At 32.6% G+C, this 17417-nt stretch overlaps 1 protein-coding gene across 1 annotated transcript in view; it reads left to right on the forward strand.

Annotated features, from left to right (window-relative positions):
• The first annotated feature begins 13443 nt into the window (after positions 1 to 13443).
• The window catches only part of LOC107488683 (protein FAR1-RELATED SEQUENCE 5-like), an 8152-nt gene continuing 4178 nt past the window's right edge, over positions 13444 to 17417 (forward strand). The window contains exon 1 of the mRNA XM_016109454.1: positions 13444 to 14555. Coding sequence (XP_015964940.1) covers positions 13444 to 14555 — 1112 coding nt within the window. The remainder of the gene's footprint in view (positions 14556 to 17417) is intronic.

The following is a 17417-nucleotide window of genomic DNA, read 5'->3' on the forward strand; positions in this document are numbered from 1 at the left end:
AATTTTAATAAACAAAATCTTTTAAAAGAAGTTTTTAATAGAAAAAATATAATATACTATGGAAAAATTCAACTTTAAGCCCTTGTAAAAATAAAATCTGCTAATGGAGAACTTGAAATAGCATTGATAAATGATGAAGAATTAAGTAAATACATTGAGAAAATCAAGGATCAACAGAAGAGATCTAAAATTGGATGGATTCATATTAGTACTATACAAGTTTTAATTAAATCTACATATATGAAAGGAATTAATTCACCAATAAGTTTAGCGATCTGTGATAAAAGAATTACTGATGACCCAATAGATCAAATAATTGGAATTGTTCATAGAAATTTGGCAAATGTAAATGTTAAATTTAATGCGCATCTTGGACATGCCATACCTCTGTCAACAAAAAATATTGGTAGATCTATAAGTTTAGCCTATAAATTTCATAGAAAAAGTTTAATGAAACAAGATGATGAACCATTTTCAATTACATATGCAATAAATTATGCTTTAACGAATAGTCATCATAGTATAATATTTAAAAATAGAGAAAGAATTTATGTTGATGAATTATTTCAGAAAATTGTAAAAACAGAAATACCAAAATATAAAGCTATTGAAAACCCAGTTCTATTATTAAAAGAACCATCAAAAAGATCGGTTTCATCAAATTTTCAAATAAGAGATTCTAAAATCAATAGTCCTTTAAGTTTATCTAAATTAAAAATTAAAGAAGAAAACTATGAAATAAAAGAATTAACAAAAAAGGTCGAAAAATTAAATGAAACCCTAAATACTAAATTATGACAATAAATAAGAAAGAAATATACGTAACTTATCAAGATAAGAAACAAGAGCTTTTTGAAAGAGAAAATCGTTTGAATTATTTGCAGTTTTCTGAAATAAATCAAAGAGCATTTAAAGCTCTAAAAATAATCTATAACAAGTTAAAAAGGAATTTGAAGAGCTAGAAAAATTAATAGAATTTCTGAAAAATAGTGATGAATCAATGATAGAGTTTGCAGAAATTCTAAAATAAATAAAGATAAACAAGAGAAAGTGTAAAAATAAAAGAAATTTTGAACTAGTAATAGATAATCATTTAACAAATATAAGAGAAATGATTAAATACTCTAGATTATGAAGTTGCAAATTGTTGAATCTATACAAATTATAAACTTATTCGAAAAGTTAATAGAAATTTTGTAAAAAATTGGTATCAGAGCCAAGTTAACGATTAAGGGTAATACTTTCTCTTTAAGCAACACTTTTAATGATACGCTTTTAAATCAATAACAACCACAAGATGAAAAACGTCTTTACAAAAAGTTGAAATTGGCAACTTTACCGTAGCATCCACCTTTAAATTATCCTACTAGAATTTGTCTATGTCCCAAGAATATTTTTTGCTTTGCTTTTTTTTTAACTTTAATTCTCTAAGTCTTTTTTTATTTTTTAAATTATTTTTTTATTTAAATCTATTCTTTATAATATTTTTTAATTTATTTTATTTTTCTTATCTTTCTCTCACTCAACCATTATTATTTTCTCACCCGTATCATAAACTCAAAAGAAAAAAGAAATCCACATTCAAATTCAAAAAATATGAAAGAAGAAAAAAATAGTATTTATAACAAAAAAAGACTTCTCTAAAAAAAAGAATTGATATATACTAAAAGTCTATTTAATCTTGTATTTGCTGACAAAATATTTTTAATAGGAACCATTAAAAATACATTAAAGACTATATGAAGGAAATCGGATGAATTTAGATCAGAAGAATTAGGATCAAACCAATTCCAATTCATCTTTGAGAACGACTTTAGATGTTCTCAAAGATAAGAAGGAATTTCCACGACTCTTTAAGAATTTTGTTATACATGTTCGGAAGTGGACTATAATAAAATTTGTTCTTTTTTCATTTAGATTCAATTCGGAGAGCTTCTAGAAAAATTCAAAACTATTGAAATTGGCCGTAAATTGAATGAGAAAATTGATGAGATTATTAATATTGATTTTTTTTCTTTATCAAAGAAAAAGAATACAGAATCTTTAAATATGGAGTTCTAATCAATGGTGATAAAAGAATGAAAGTCTCTATTTAAATTGCTTTTCCAGAAGATAAGGTGTTAAAAATTGGATTGAGATATGAGTGTATTGAGATCTTTTATACTTATTGTGCTTACTGTAATACCCTAACCTTTTGCATCTCATGATCGCACTAAAGTTTAGGTATTACCTACCTCTACTCCTTTAATTTCATACTATATTTATTTAATATTGAGCTTTCGTGAATACAAATCGAATTTTTACTTAAGAAATCAAAAAATCTTTACTTTAAACCACTTAATCACATAATTATATTCACATAATATTAACTAAATAGACCTATTCAAAATTTCAAAAATAGAAGTCATACCCCTCTAATTACCAAAACAATAAATGACGGGGGGAAAAGAAAATTTAAGACTAAACCAAATACAGAAAATGAAAATATATATATACATAAAGCTCTGTAGTTTGGTCGTGGCTTCACGTCAGAGCTTTTTGAACCTGTCACTGAAAAAGAAAAGCTGTAGGGAGTGAGAACATCGTCCTCGCAGGTTCTCAGCAGAGAAGGAAATACCATCATTAAAAACACAACTTCTTTTTAAAAATAATACTTTGAAAAAACTTTATGAAAAATTTTACTTTGAAAAGGGCGTAAAGAAACTTCCTTTAATTTACAAATCCATAAGGCGAATAATTTAAAGAAATGAAAAGAGTCAAAGACGTGCTTAAAGACTTTCTATCCATTAACTTACATCGCTCATCCAATACATAAACTAGAGAAATAAGGTAATACCTAATCCAACCTGCCTCAACCTCCATCACCACATACCAGGAACAACCCTTCGTGTCACCACCGCCAACATGAGGAATCTCTCAGAAACAAACATTGGCAAAACAGACAAGAGAAAAATGGGTATAGATAGCAGTTACAACATATAAGTCAAGTAGCAGTTACTTACAGTTAGGCAATTAAGCAAACCAAAATAATTGCAAACTCAAACAAGGCATACAAGTGCATATAATGCATGTCTGTCCTATGCCCAATGGGTCTCATCTGTCGGTTATCTAGCTAAACCTGACATGTTCGGTAGCAAGGAGTTAAAGCATAAAAAGTATGTTTTTCACAATTAAACACAATTAGGAGAAACTCACAAAAATATGCAATTTCAATGAATAAATAAAAGATAAGTTGATAAATTATACTCTTTTCAACTAAGAATTTATCATAAAATATAAATTTATCACAGTACCCTTGCACTGTGAATCTTTTTTATTGTGCTTTGTTACGTACATACGACTTCAAATGTCCTAAATACGTATCAATAAATAATGATTAATACTATAAAAAAACTAATAAATTAAGATCTAAGTAAATAATTTTATCTCTATAGGATACATCTATCTATAATGGACAGGGACGCCAAGTTTAGCTTCTTCTACTAGGTGCGTCAATAAGTGAGCCATAACTGTGAAAAATGGAGGAAATAGCATTTCTATGTGGCATAACATGAGAATAATTTAATCTTGCAACTCTTTCAAACATAAAGCACTTAATGACTGCTACATAATTGTTTAAAGAATGAACACATTTTAATTAGCATTGTGAAAACTCGTCAGGGTGCCTTGTTCGCATGGCTAAAAAGTAGGAATTGTTCTATAAGCATATGACAATTATGAATTTTTAACATCCTAATCAACTTAAGATTATTCAGGTCAATGCACCTTGACATGTTACTTTCATTACCATTAGGAACAATGATTTTTTTAAAGTTGTCAAGAACTTCTTGCCCGAATTGTTCAAAGTAAAAATTGCTGAAAGACACTTTTCATTTTCAATGGCCAAAGGTCAAGCTTGATACCCATTTTTTAATGGTCTCTTCGAGCATTGATGTGATATTTTGATTTTGAACTATCATTTAAAAAGGTATATATGACATAATCACATACATCAAATTTTGCTAGGGAGACAATGAGGAATTTTAATAATGTGTACAATGGGCTAGTTATTTAGCCCAATAGGGATAAATAATAAAAACCTCTCCACATATTACCCTAAATTCAAAAACTCTCGTTCAACTATTTTACATCAAATTTCAAATTTCAAATTTCAAATTCCTCAATTTTAAATTTCAAATTTTAAAAAAATTCAATTAATTATTACAAAAAAAACCATCCTAATTTACCAAAATATTTCACTCCAATACTTTCTTCTTTTTCAACCGGCGGCCACCCCACCTTCATCAATAATCATCCTACTTCACCTTCGCTGCTTGACTTGCCACACGCCACTCACCTTTAGTAAAAATAACCATCCACTTAAGAATAAAAATAATCATCCGCATACCTAATGAATTGAACATCCAACATATTTTAATTATATATAACTAAATCCAATCCAGTCAAAATAATCATCTACATAAAAATTAAAATAACCATCCGTATACCTACTAAAATGACTATCCTAAATTGACCATTAAATACATTAAAATATCATATTTAAATTAAGGATAAACATCTCATTTATATAAAAAATAAACATCTACATGCATATATAAAACTTCCGCTGCATATAGGAATGGCAATACCACCCGAACCCGCAAGTACCCACCCCGTCCCTGCCCGCTCAGGGCGAATTTTTAGCGGGATGGGTTTTTGGGAGGGTCGGGGCGGGGTCGGGTTTAGGTAATACCCACCCCGCTATAAATATAATTTTAATATATAATATGTATAATATATGTAAAATAATTAGTAAATGATTAATAATATTGTATCATATTTAAATTTTTACTTTAATTTATGTTATGTATGTGATGATGGTTATATAAATTTTGAAATTTAATTTTATTTATTGGATTTTAATAATTATAGGGGCGGGGTGGGTTAGGGTTCAACGTTTTACTACCCGCGGGTAAAAGCGGGGCGGGTTCTATGCGGGTTGTTGTACGGTGAGACGGGGTCGGGTAGAGCAAAAACCCGCCCCTACTCGCCTCGTTGCCACCCCTAGCTACATAGTGTCTTCCAGCATCGGTCTATACGTCCAGCATCGATCTTCTGATAATCCATACGCTTCTCCGGTGACGCTGTTGTTGCCGCCATCATGCATGTCGTCGTCTCGTTCCGACGATGCGTCCGGCTGAAGGTGCAGAAAATTCTGCTGCCAAACGTTGTTCAACCACGTCGGAGATGGTCCTCCATCGCCCGCACTAGAGAGAGTTAGCATCTCGATGCCGTCGTCATCCTCGGACTTGGGGTCTCCATCCTCACTAAAACTCTTCTATTCGCTGCAGCGTTTTCAAGCTTTGGCAACCTGATCCCGTCGCTCGTCTGCCTCGCCTTCTTCTTCGCCAAGGGATTTAGGAACCGCGTCACATACCAGTTCGTCTCACTCTTCAGAAACTCCTCGCTGGAGTTAGGGTATAGCTTGGTCTTCAGCGAAGTGCTTCTCATGTCGGCGATCCCGTTGGTTTCAGCAGCACTGATGAGAGAGGATAGATAGAGAGAGAGGGGGGAGAGGGGGGAGAGGAAAACCAGTTTGAGGTGTTCGTAACTGTTTGAAATCTTTATTTGCTTTGTATTTAAAATTGAAAATAATTTTGTAATTAATTAATTTAATTATTATTTAATGTTAATTTAAAAAATATCCCAATTGTACACATTGTACACTAATTATATTGGCCTACTCATACTTTCTCTTTTCACAATATGCATCATATCATGATTGTGACATAGCAAATTAGACTTCCAATATGGCAACTCAAAAAAATGCTTTTCTTTTTCCATCGTTTGAGTGCCACCTCCTTCAACAGGTCCACCAGTGCATAATATATTACCATTTTTCCTATTTAATTTCTTCTCTTCGGCCAAATGGGACATTAATAATCTCAACTTGTGAAAGGATTTCATTGCTAGATAATGTTCTTGGTGAAAGCCTTGTTTTTTATTTTTCATTAAATTGAATGGTGTTTAATCTAAATTTGTGTCTCTGATCAAGAAAGCGACGATAAAACAATATTTTTTGCTGTGATTGAAACGATAAGGGATGTTATCAAAGTTGCGAGATGGACAAGCAAGTCCTGTACATGTATTCCACCAGAAAGATTTTCTAACCCAGAAAAATCACTAATTGTCCACAATAAAGCTGCGTGCAACTTAAACATTTCTTTTTTTTTAAAACATCATATGCATCACAACCCTCATCCCATTACTCTTTTAACTTTTTTATTAGAGGTTGCAAATAAACATCTATCCTATTTCCTGACATTTTCTTTTTCAGGAATAATCATTGAAATTATGAATGATGTCAATTTCATACATATCCATGGAACAATATTATATGAAATGAGGGCAAATCCATGTGGATTGAAACCATCAGTAGCTAATGTAAGACACACATTTTGTGCATTGAATGCAAATTTATAGTGCTCCAAATTAAACCCTTTCCAGGCCTCAAAGTCTCTTGGATGTCTCATTGAGTTATTCTTATTCTCATCCGTAGCATACCATTGCATATCAACAGTAGTCTTTGACGAATAAAATAATCTTCTCAATCAAGATTTTAAAGGAAACTAATGCAGAACTTTTGTAGGAAGCTTCTGTTTGTTACCAATAATACTCGATGTCTCAGCTTGGTATTTTTTCTTAAATATCTTTTATCTAGACTTATTACAAACTTTACATGTCTCCCTATTCTCATCTTCTTCCTAATAGAGCATACAATTGTTTAGGCATACATGTATTTTCATGCAATCCAAATTAAGTTTAGTGATGATCTTTTTACCTCATAAAATGAACTTGGAATCTTTGCCTATTCAAATGCATCACTCAGTAGTTCTAATATCATCTTTATAGACTTGTCGCTCATACCACATACGGATTTGATATGAAACAACTTCAATATAAAAGATAATTTTGAGTATCTTGTACACCCTTCATATAATGGTTCTTTTCCATCTTTAAGCAGCTCACTAAATTCTTTCACTTCAAGAGTTTCATGAGTTTCACTAGGTATCGACCTTTGACCATTACCTTCAATGGCTTCATTTCTATTATGGGTGCTCCATTTCTGTTGTTCCCACTAACTCTTAGATCTTTACTAATTAAGTTTCAAATGGAATCAACCTCTTCTATAGGATTCTGCTCATCGACCATAGGATTTTGTACTATATCCAAAAACTGCTATTTGAGACGTTACTAGTTTCTCCTATCGAACGCTCTCCATGATAAGACGAAAATGTATATCCTATTAGAAATTATATACGAATCAAATGATCATACACCTTGTCCCTTATTAGCGCCACTTCTTAAAAGCACAATACTACATGGATATATGATTATTCTATCGGTAGAATGATGCGCAAAAACAAAATCAATAAATTTTAAAACACTTTGTGCATATTCAAGAGAATTTTATAGTTTCTTAATCCACAATTTAATAACAACTATGAAAATATTTTTTTAAAAAATATTAATCTACCAATCTTAGTGAAAGAGATATCACTTGTTCTTCAAAAAATAATCAGCACATAAGTAAAATGTAACAAGTAAGTTTTTACTCCACCAAAAATAGAAGTGCGTACTTTGGCCTTCAGCTATCTACAATTGTGAAGTGATAGATTAGCTCTTCAACTTTGAACCTATTCGTATATGGTTCAAACAAGAAAACATCTATCTCATACAAGTATTTTGTTTAGGACTTTATTTTTTTGAGAAACAGAAAAAATGTTCCTGCCAAAGAAAAAATCTTGGCTGCCATAGAATGAAATGCTAAAACATTTAAGAAATGAAATCCCAACATGGACCTTATGAATAAAAAAGTTAGAAAATTAAGAAATTAATTTTTATTTTTATTTTTTAAAACAAGGGAATTGAATCGTTCAAACACTTACTTCATTTCCATTAAAAAACTAACTTGAACAAAAATAAATCAGAATTAGAAAAATAAATGAATAAAATGGATGAAGAATAGTAGTAAAAATAAAGAAGAAATTCTCATCTTATACATGTATCATTAGATGTGGTTGAAAATCACATGAACACTATAACCAGTTACTAGCTATACCACCACTTTGCTAGTCTAAAGTTTCATCTTTACGTGAATAGTCTCACCATTATATGTGCTATTTTTTAGTTGAAGTCCAAGCTATAGCATTTAGTGTTATGTTATGTTAAAATTAAATGTGCTCGCTATTTGTATTCATTCTAATTTCCTGTTCTGAGACCATATAATAAGGACATGAAGGAGAACACTATTATAAAGAAAATTTTCTAATTCAATATTTCATTGCTTTCAAGATCAATCATGATCATATGTAAAATCTCTACTAAAATAATTCAATTATCAAGTCACTATTTTTTATGTATTAGGTTGAAGCTTTATAATACCATAATGCGTTATAGAGTCCCCAATTAGTAGAGGTACTATCCAATTCCTTCTATATCCGATCGCGAGTACATCGTCAATCATGTTCTAACTACACAGTGAATGAAATTAGATGGTATATGTTAGCATATCATACATTCCAAACTAAGACCTACATTGCATATATTAGCACCTAAAAACTTACAACTATTCTACTCTGCTAAACAGACTTAAATTAATGACCTTGGAGTAACAATGATCACACCCCCAAACTAACGTCATGTTATGCTTCTATATTAGCACCTAATAGCTTTTGATGTATATTAGTCATGAGAGCCACTCAAATAAAGACGTTAAAAACGTTTTTTTATAATGTTTTTTAATAATTAAATTTTAACACATATAATCGATTAAATCATGTTATTTTTGTCAAAATTAGACTAGACAAATTGATTTGACCGAAAAATGGTGAATCAAATTTTGAACTGGTCTAAATTAATATTATTTTCTATAGAAAATAACTACAATACCCTATTATAAAAAATGACTAAAATACTTCTATTATATATATTAATTTTGAAAATCCTAAATTTTAGTCTTTTATTTTTCTTATCGTAGGGTTAGAATTTAGAATTTTTAAATATATATATATATAATAAGAGTATTTTAATCATTCTCTATAATAAGGATATTTTAGTCATTTTTTTATAAAAAAAATATTAATTTAGATTAGTTCAAGATTTAATTTACCATTTTTTCGGTTAAATCAATTTGTCTAACCTGATTTTGATAAAAATAATATAATTTAATCGATTATATATATCAAAATTTAATTACTAAAAAATATTCTTAAAAAAAGACAATTTAAACGTTTTTATTTGAATAGCTCCCATTAGTAATAGACAATAACAACTACTATCAAAGCTTTCAAATACTAATCAGTAATCACAACATGAGGTACAAAAACAAGTTATATATATCGACAAAATTCTTTAAAAACTATAGAGAGGGTGAGAAAAAGCAAAATAAAAAAAGCATTAAAAAAAAGCCTTATAATACATCAGAGGATCAACTATTACTTTCAAAAAGGAACGGATCCAGAAATGATATTATAGGAAGGCCAATAACATATATAATATTAAAAATTATATAATATAAAATGTAAAATGTATTATAAAAATATATCGACAGAAAATATATTTTAAAATAAAAAAAATATGTGTATATTTTTTACTAACGAAGTGATCGATTCTTCGTATCGTAAAATTCACCGATAATAGAATTTGTGTCAAATTTTTCAATAATTTTCTTTTCAATATAATTAAAAGACAATTAGCAAGAAATTCATCTTTTATTTTGTTTTTAAATTATTTTTTACAATATTCATAATTAGAAAAGATTTCTTAATTATAGCAGTTTTTTTTTTGTTTGCACCAGGGTATCCATCAGGCCGGAAGCCCAATGACTAATCCCTCGGGTACTGCAGAGGCACACAAAGTGGGCGACCCTCCCAAACAAGCAAGCTCCATTCCCATCCTCCAGTGAGTATCGAACCCGGGAGAGATGGTTAAGGGACACAGACCCTCATCCATCTGTGCCAACTTGCGTTGATTCTTAATTATAGCAGTTGAAACAGAGAGAATATTTAAATTAGATTAAACTTTTATTTATATTAGACTAAATATTAAATAATTTTTTTAAAAAATTAAATTATACATAATAATTTATTACTATTAAAAAAAATTGGAGGTCGAGGCCGCGACTCCCCGCTTATCTCCGTCCCTGCTTTTAAATAAGATTTATATGTAATGACTAAGGCCATTTAAATAAGCTTTTTAACACAAAAAGAATAGTAATAAAGTTACTTTATATTTGTTAAAATTGACGTATTCACCCTGACAAAATCATACTAACTAACTTTTATTAAGTTATATATATATATGGCACCTAATTATATATTCTTGATTGTATATGATTGCTTCCTTACGTACAAAGCAATATGCAATTATCAATTTCATAATCAAATTTTGAACCTATTTTATATATTTACGAACATGGTTTCCATTCATTTTTTCAACAAATTACGTCACAATCTAAACTTCCGTTATTATTAGAATTTACTCACTCCCCACATTGAGATACAAAGAAAAGCTCTGTTATTCTTTGTTAATAAAATCATCACCACAATTCAAAAAATTTGAACAGTTTTTGATCACCTGAGTTATGAACCATTAATTTGTGAATTTAATTTTGTACTTATAAGTTTATTATAAATTATTTTATGAAAAATAACAAAATGTCATAGATTAAGCTTCAAAAATCATTTGTAAGAAAAAAAAGAGAGATAAAAAAATCCTAATAGAGAGAAAAAGAGTAAGAAAAAAATTTGTGCTTTCAAAATGATGAACAAGACGAAAAACGAGAGAACATGGTAATGAATTATTAGTGATTATCAACAACAAGAAGCATTAAATCTAAGGAGAAAAAACAAATTAAAGAGAAGCACGATTAGTTTACCATGGAAAGGAACAAATGCGTGGGGTTTTGCTAAGCCATGATTTATCGTCGTTCTGCGAGAAGAGTTTCTCTCATTGCAATTGGAGTTCTCAGTGGGGAGCTAGATTTTGAGAGAACTAAAATTGAGGTATTGACGGGTAATAGTGGCTAGAAGGAGAAGCGCAAGCAAAAATTAGGAATTAAGCGGGTAATGGCGCGAATACTCTAAGCTGCCCCATGGAGTAAAAGTAACCCGCCGCCCGTTACATACTTTAGAGGCGGTTGTTTTACACCGCTAGTATGTGTAAAATGGGGCAGCAATGGTGATGATTCTATTTAATCTCGTTCAAGAAATAGTTGTTGGAATTATAAATTGTTGTAGTGATTTGTGCTTTAAAGTGTATGGATATTGAAAACACATATGACTTTTTTTTTGATACACCTATATCCTTCGAGAGTAATCATTTATAAAGGAGACAAAATGCTTTATTCCTCCTAATAATATTACAGGTGATTTTCACACATTAGAGTGAATTAAGTTTAGTATGTGCTTGCTTTTGAATATGCATTTTTCAAATTTTATCTTGTGTTATTTGCTTGTCACACCATGCTCACAGAAAAGTAGATTTATCAACTTGATCCTAGGAAGAATATTGCTATTTGCAAGAACTTGTAGATCACATTCTGGCATGTGGCATAGCCTGCAATGCCACATCATCGACATCTCTTCATGACTTTTAATATTGATTTTGTACTTTTGAACATCCAAGAGTCCAACAGACAATAGATTCTTTTTTAGGCCTTTTACATATCTTACACCTTGAATTGTACTAATACCCATAATTTTCAAAGCATGATTATCTCTCATGAGCACAAATCTTAATGAAACCGGTTCATAGGTGCTAAACCAATGCCGATGCAAAGTCATGTTATACGTTGTAGCATAATCCATCAACAAAACATCAATCAGTCGTCCACTACCTTCATGACCTATCGCTGCTTCAATGCACAAGATGCCTCTATCATCAGAGATACTTGTAACACATCCTTGTGACGTTGTTGTATCAGGAGATTTCTGTACTCTTTTTATTTAACCAACAATCTTTCTTCTAATGTGCTTTCTTGCCATAATGATAGCACCTCGTTTAAGACTTTGATTTATTACGATAATGACTCCCACAAAAGTCACATTTTGTTGATTTGTCTCTCACCATTGATAAAATTTTTGTTTGCTTTGAACCCTTTGTTCGATCGTCTTTGTTTTTACGCTTACTTTTTTTTAAAAAAAAATAGTGGTAACAACATCATCAAATTGGAATTAATCGATAATATTGTTGTTAGTGATGTTAATGATGATTTAATTATATGAATCTAGTAAGCTTTGAAGAGAAAGTTCGACACGTTCAATTTTTTTTTTCAATTTGACCGTCCATAATTGTAAGTTGTGAAAACTCAGATTATTGATGTGTTCTGTAAATGACAGGAATAAAAGTAATACTCTTTTATATGTATATAAACGTAACACACTCATTAAAAATAAGGTGATTTCTTCCAAACCCATGGCAATTTTGTGGGTAATTTACCCTTGCACATGTGTCTTCATCTCAGCCATTGATCAAAAAAATTTTTAACCTTTCATTAATGCATTCATTGGTTATAGCAAAAGCTTTTAATGAACATATACCATAATAGATACTACATTAATTAGAGTGGAGAACATGTGCAATTATAATTTCTACTATATCATTTATTTTTCATTTTAAAAAGTACCCTCCATTTCTTCCTGAAATTCAACATGCATCTCTCAGAACTTGAAAAACACAGCCTCCAGCAGTGAAATTTCTTATACTAGTACCCACTATCCTACCCTGTTTGGTTTTTTTTGCTTTCGTTCAGTGTTACACCAGAGAGTAATCCACCCAGTGTCCATTTAGCAATATTAATCTCCTTCGAGTAACAGGAGCCGGAACTGGTACTCTGGTTCCGTCGGCTAGGCATCGACGTCAACTGAGGAGATGGCGAATGCTAAACTGATGTGGCTCCAGTATTCAAAATTTGTTACTGAACTTCTGCTTTTGATGAAACCGTGGCTGGTGGAAGCTGGGTTACCATCCCCATTTTTTTGCTGACTTTGAATTAGGTGCGTTGGATTAGGTAAGGTCACCTCCCTCCGACTCCGACAGTGCATTTTTTATCTGTTGAAGCTCAACCTTTGGTTGTCATCAAGGTATGTCCGATTAAGTTTTTTTGTTAATCCAGATTAGTTTAATTTTGATGATAGTCTACGCCTTTTCAACGATTATCTGTTTACGGTGTTGGGTTGCTATTCTGGAATTTGAAAATAAAGTAAATTTGTCCAGTTCTATGCTGTGGCTAGGTTTGGGGAATTGAAATTAAAACCTAATACTGGGGTCGTAAACAATTGGGTTAGTTTAATTGGATTTAGTTCATTTAATTTTACATGCAGCTTATTTTAGCTTCCCTTCGTTGCTGCCATTGGCTCTGTTTATTGACATTTTTGGGTAAAATTATGGCAGGGTTAAATTATGTCCATAAACGAGGATGATGTGAAGAATGATTCTGATAATGATTTGGGTGATGATTTCGATTATCAACCGAATGCAGAAGACGATGCTGAAGACGACGATGTGGATTCGCTGGATTCTACTAGCAAGAGTGAAGAAGTTTGTGGTGTAAAAAGAATAGCAGATTTAATGGTGGAGGATATTTGGAACCTGGAGTTTAGGACAGAGGATGAGGCCTGCCAGTTTTATAACGCTTATTCTTGTTGGCATGGATTTGTAATGAGGAAGGACGACGTGGTTAGGGATAATCAAGGTAGAATCATTAGCAGGCAACTTGTTTGCAACAAAGAGGGCTGGAGAAATATGAGGTATCTTGATATAGATGATAGATCAAGGGAGGCAAGGTCACTAACGCGAACCAAGTGTCCAGCTCGGCTTAGGGTAAAGCTTGACTACGGCTGCGGTAGATGGAAGGTATCATGTTTTGTGGAATCTCACAACCACGATCTGACGCCACCCCAATTTGCGCATCTGGTACCGGCCAATCATCGTCTCACTGTAACTGATAGAGTCCAAGTGGAAAATCTTCATAATTTTGGTGTCAAGAGCTGCCATATTATGGGGTATATTGCATTCCAGAAGGGTGGATATCGTCATGCTGGCTTCACACGGAAAGATTTGTATAACCACATCGATCGCTATCGTCGGGCAAAAGTTAAAAACGGGGATGCCAATGCGGCAATAAACTATTTGATTGGCAAGTCAAACAACGATCCGCTGTTTTTTGGAAAGTATACGTTCACTAGTGACGAAAGGCTGGAGCATATTTTTTGGGCAGATGGGCAGTCAATTATCGACTATCACTGCTTTGGAGATATTGTTGCCTTTGATTCAACCTACAAGAAGAATAAATACAACAAGCCTTTGGTCATTTTATCTGGATGCAATCATCACGGGCAGACTGTTATCTTCGGCTCTGGCCTACTATCCGACAAAACCACAGAGACGTATAAGTGGTTGTTGGAAACCTTTGTTGAAGCGATGGGTGGAAAAAATCCTAAAGCAGTAATAACTGACGGAGACCTTGCCATGCGAGATGCAATCAAGAATTTTCTGCCTGATGCGACCCATCGGTTATTGATAAACCCCATTTTTAGGGTTTATCTTGTATTGAATTTAGAGTGTTTTGATAACCTTTTGTCACATTTAGCCTATGAATTAGCATGGTTTTGTTATCTCTCCCATATTTATGCTTAAGTGTAAAAACATGCTTTTTAAGCCTTATTTTGATGAATTCTAATTTCTCCTTGATTCCATAAGATGCCTTAATGTGTTTGCTAGTAATTCCAGGACTGAAATAGGCTAGGCATGGATCAAAGGAGCAAGGAAGGAAGCATGCAAGTGGAGTGAAGCACAAAAGACAAAAGAATTGATCTCGGCCAAGCACGCGCACGCGCACAAAGCGCTCGCGCACACATTGCAGAATCAACCAGGGACGCGCACGCGTACTGTGCGCGCACGCGCTGGTGACAGCACATGACTTCATTAATGCAACACGTGCCTGGCGATTTGAGAGGGTTTCTGAACCCATTTTTGGCGCCAATTGCTAGAAGAAAGGAATAAAAGGATCAAGGATTGAGGGGAAGGCATGTTGTTGAATCTAGGGAAGCATATAGCATAATTAGGATTAGTTTTAGAGAGAGAAGCTCTCACTTCTCTCTAGAATTAGGATTAGGTTTAGGTTAATCTCTCTTCTTTGATCTAGGTTTAATTCATACTTTGATTCACTTTCCCTTTGCCAATTCTTAATCTTATCCTCTTCCTCTTTCTAGTTATGTGTTTTAATAATTGTAATTCTTCATTTTGATTTGGATAGATTGTTGTTCTTTTGTTTTCTTTCAATAATGTAATTTGAGGTAATTCATGATAATTGTGATTTCCTTGATTGTTGTTGTTAATTCTTTGCAATAATTGTTGTTTGATTCTATTCTTGTTATCAATTTACTATGCTTTCCTTTTATGCCTTCTAAGTGTTTGATGAAATGCTTGGTTGGATTTTAGTGTAGGTTTGTTCCTCTTGGCCTAGGTAGAGTAATTAGTGACTCTTGAGTTATCTAATTCCTTTGTTGATTGATAATTAGAAGTTGCTAATTGATTTGAATACCTCTAAAGCTAGTCTTTCCTTTAGGAGTTGATTAGAACTTGGGGAATCAAATTGATTCATCTACTTGACTTTCCTCCATGGTTAAAGATTAACTAAGTGGGAGCAATGAACAATTCTCATCACAATTGAGGAGGATAACTAGGATAGGACTTCTAATTCTCATATCTTGCCAAGAGCCTTTTATAGTTGTTAGTTTATTTTCATTGCCATTTACTTTTCATGCTTCTTATCAAAACCCCAAAATAACTCAAACCAATAACAAGACACTTTATTGTAATTCCTAGGAAGAACGACCCGAGGTTTGAATACTTCGGTTTATAAATTTTAGGGGTTTGTACTAGTGACAAACAACTTTTTTTATGAAAGGATTATTGTATGGTTTAGAAACTATACTTTACAACGAGATTTCATTAGTGAAATTCTAAACCGTCAAAAATCCAATCATCAAAATGGCGCCGTTGCCGGGGAATTGCAACGGTGTTATGTTATTGGTTGTTGTACATTTGTGAATAGTGTAAATATCTTGCTTTTTGCTTCATTTGCTAGTTGTAGAATTTTATTTTCTCTTTCCACCATGAATTCTCACTTTGGCTATGAGTTTGGTTCTAATTATGTTGTAGGAAATGAGAGCTTCAATGAGGATGTGTATCAAGGATGGAACAATCAAAGGTGGGAGGAGCCATATGCATATGATCAATCTTCATGGCAACAACCTCCACCAATGCACTATGAAGAAGAGCCATTCTATGATGCATATCAACCCAATGGCTATGGTGAATCACCTTGTGACTTTCAAGAACCACCACCATATGCCTATGAACCATATCCTCAACATAAACCTCAACCATACTCACAAGCCTCTCCACATCAAGCACCTTCCTATAATCCATATCCATCATATGACCAACCATCCATACCATATTTTTATGACAATTATGAGCAAGAACCCTTAGAACCACCACAACCCTATCAAGATTACTACCAAGAGCCACCTCAATGCACACCATCTCCACAATTTTACCAAGAAGAATCACCTTCCTACTATGAACCCCCTCTCCAAAATAATGAACCTTCTTATTCACCCCAAGCCCCAATAGACGATCCTCTCACTTTGTTACTTCAAGGACAAGAAGCCATGAAGCGGGATACACTTGAGTTTGTGACCAATTTGACCAAGGTGGTACACACTTTAGCCCACCAATGTTTGAATACTCAAGGTACTTCCGTGACCACATGTGAAAGGTCAAAAGAAGAGCAAAGCATGACAGAGAAATTGGAAACCTCGGTGGAGAAGGAGGAGTTGAATTTTGTGTTGGAACAATTGGAGAAGCCTATGATCATTGAAGAAAAGGAAGAAGTGGTTGAATATTTAGGAGATGTTGAAAGTCCATGGGAATGTAGCATCATGGAGAACTTTTCCAACAAGGTTGATATTGATGTTGAGGAGGGTGCGCAACTGATGAGCGGATAATTTGTACGCTTTTTGGCATTGTTTTTAGTATGTTTTTAGTATGATCTAGTTAGTTTTTAGTATATTTTTATTAGTTTTTAGTTAAAATTCACTTTTCTAGACTTTACTATGAGTTTGTGTGTTTTTATGTGATTTCAGGTATTTTCTGGCTGAAATTGAGGGACTTGAGCAAAAATCTGATTCAGAGACTAAAAAGGACTGCAGATGCTATTGGATTCTGACCTCCCTGCACTCGAAGTGGATTTTCTGGAGCTTCAGAAGTCCAATTGGCGCGCCCTCAACGGCGTTGGAAAGTAGACATCCTGGGATTTCCAGCAATATATGATAGTCCATACTTTGCCCAAGATTTGATGGCCCAAA

The sequence above is a fragment of the Arachis duranensis genome, chromosome 5, assembly GCF_000817695.3.
Source record: "Arachis duranensis cultivar V14167 chromosome 5, aradu.V14167.gnm2.J7QH, whole genome shotgun sequence".
Lineage (NCBI taxonomy): Eukaryota > Viridiplantae > Streptophyta > Magnoliopsida > Fabales > Fabaceae > Arachis > Arachis duranensis.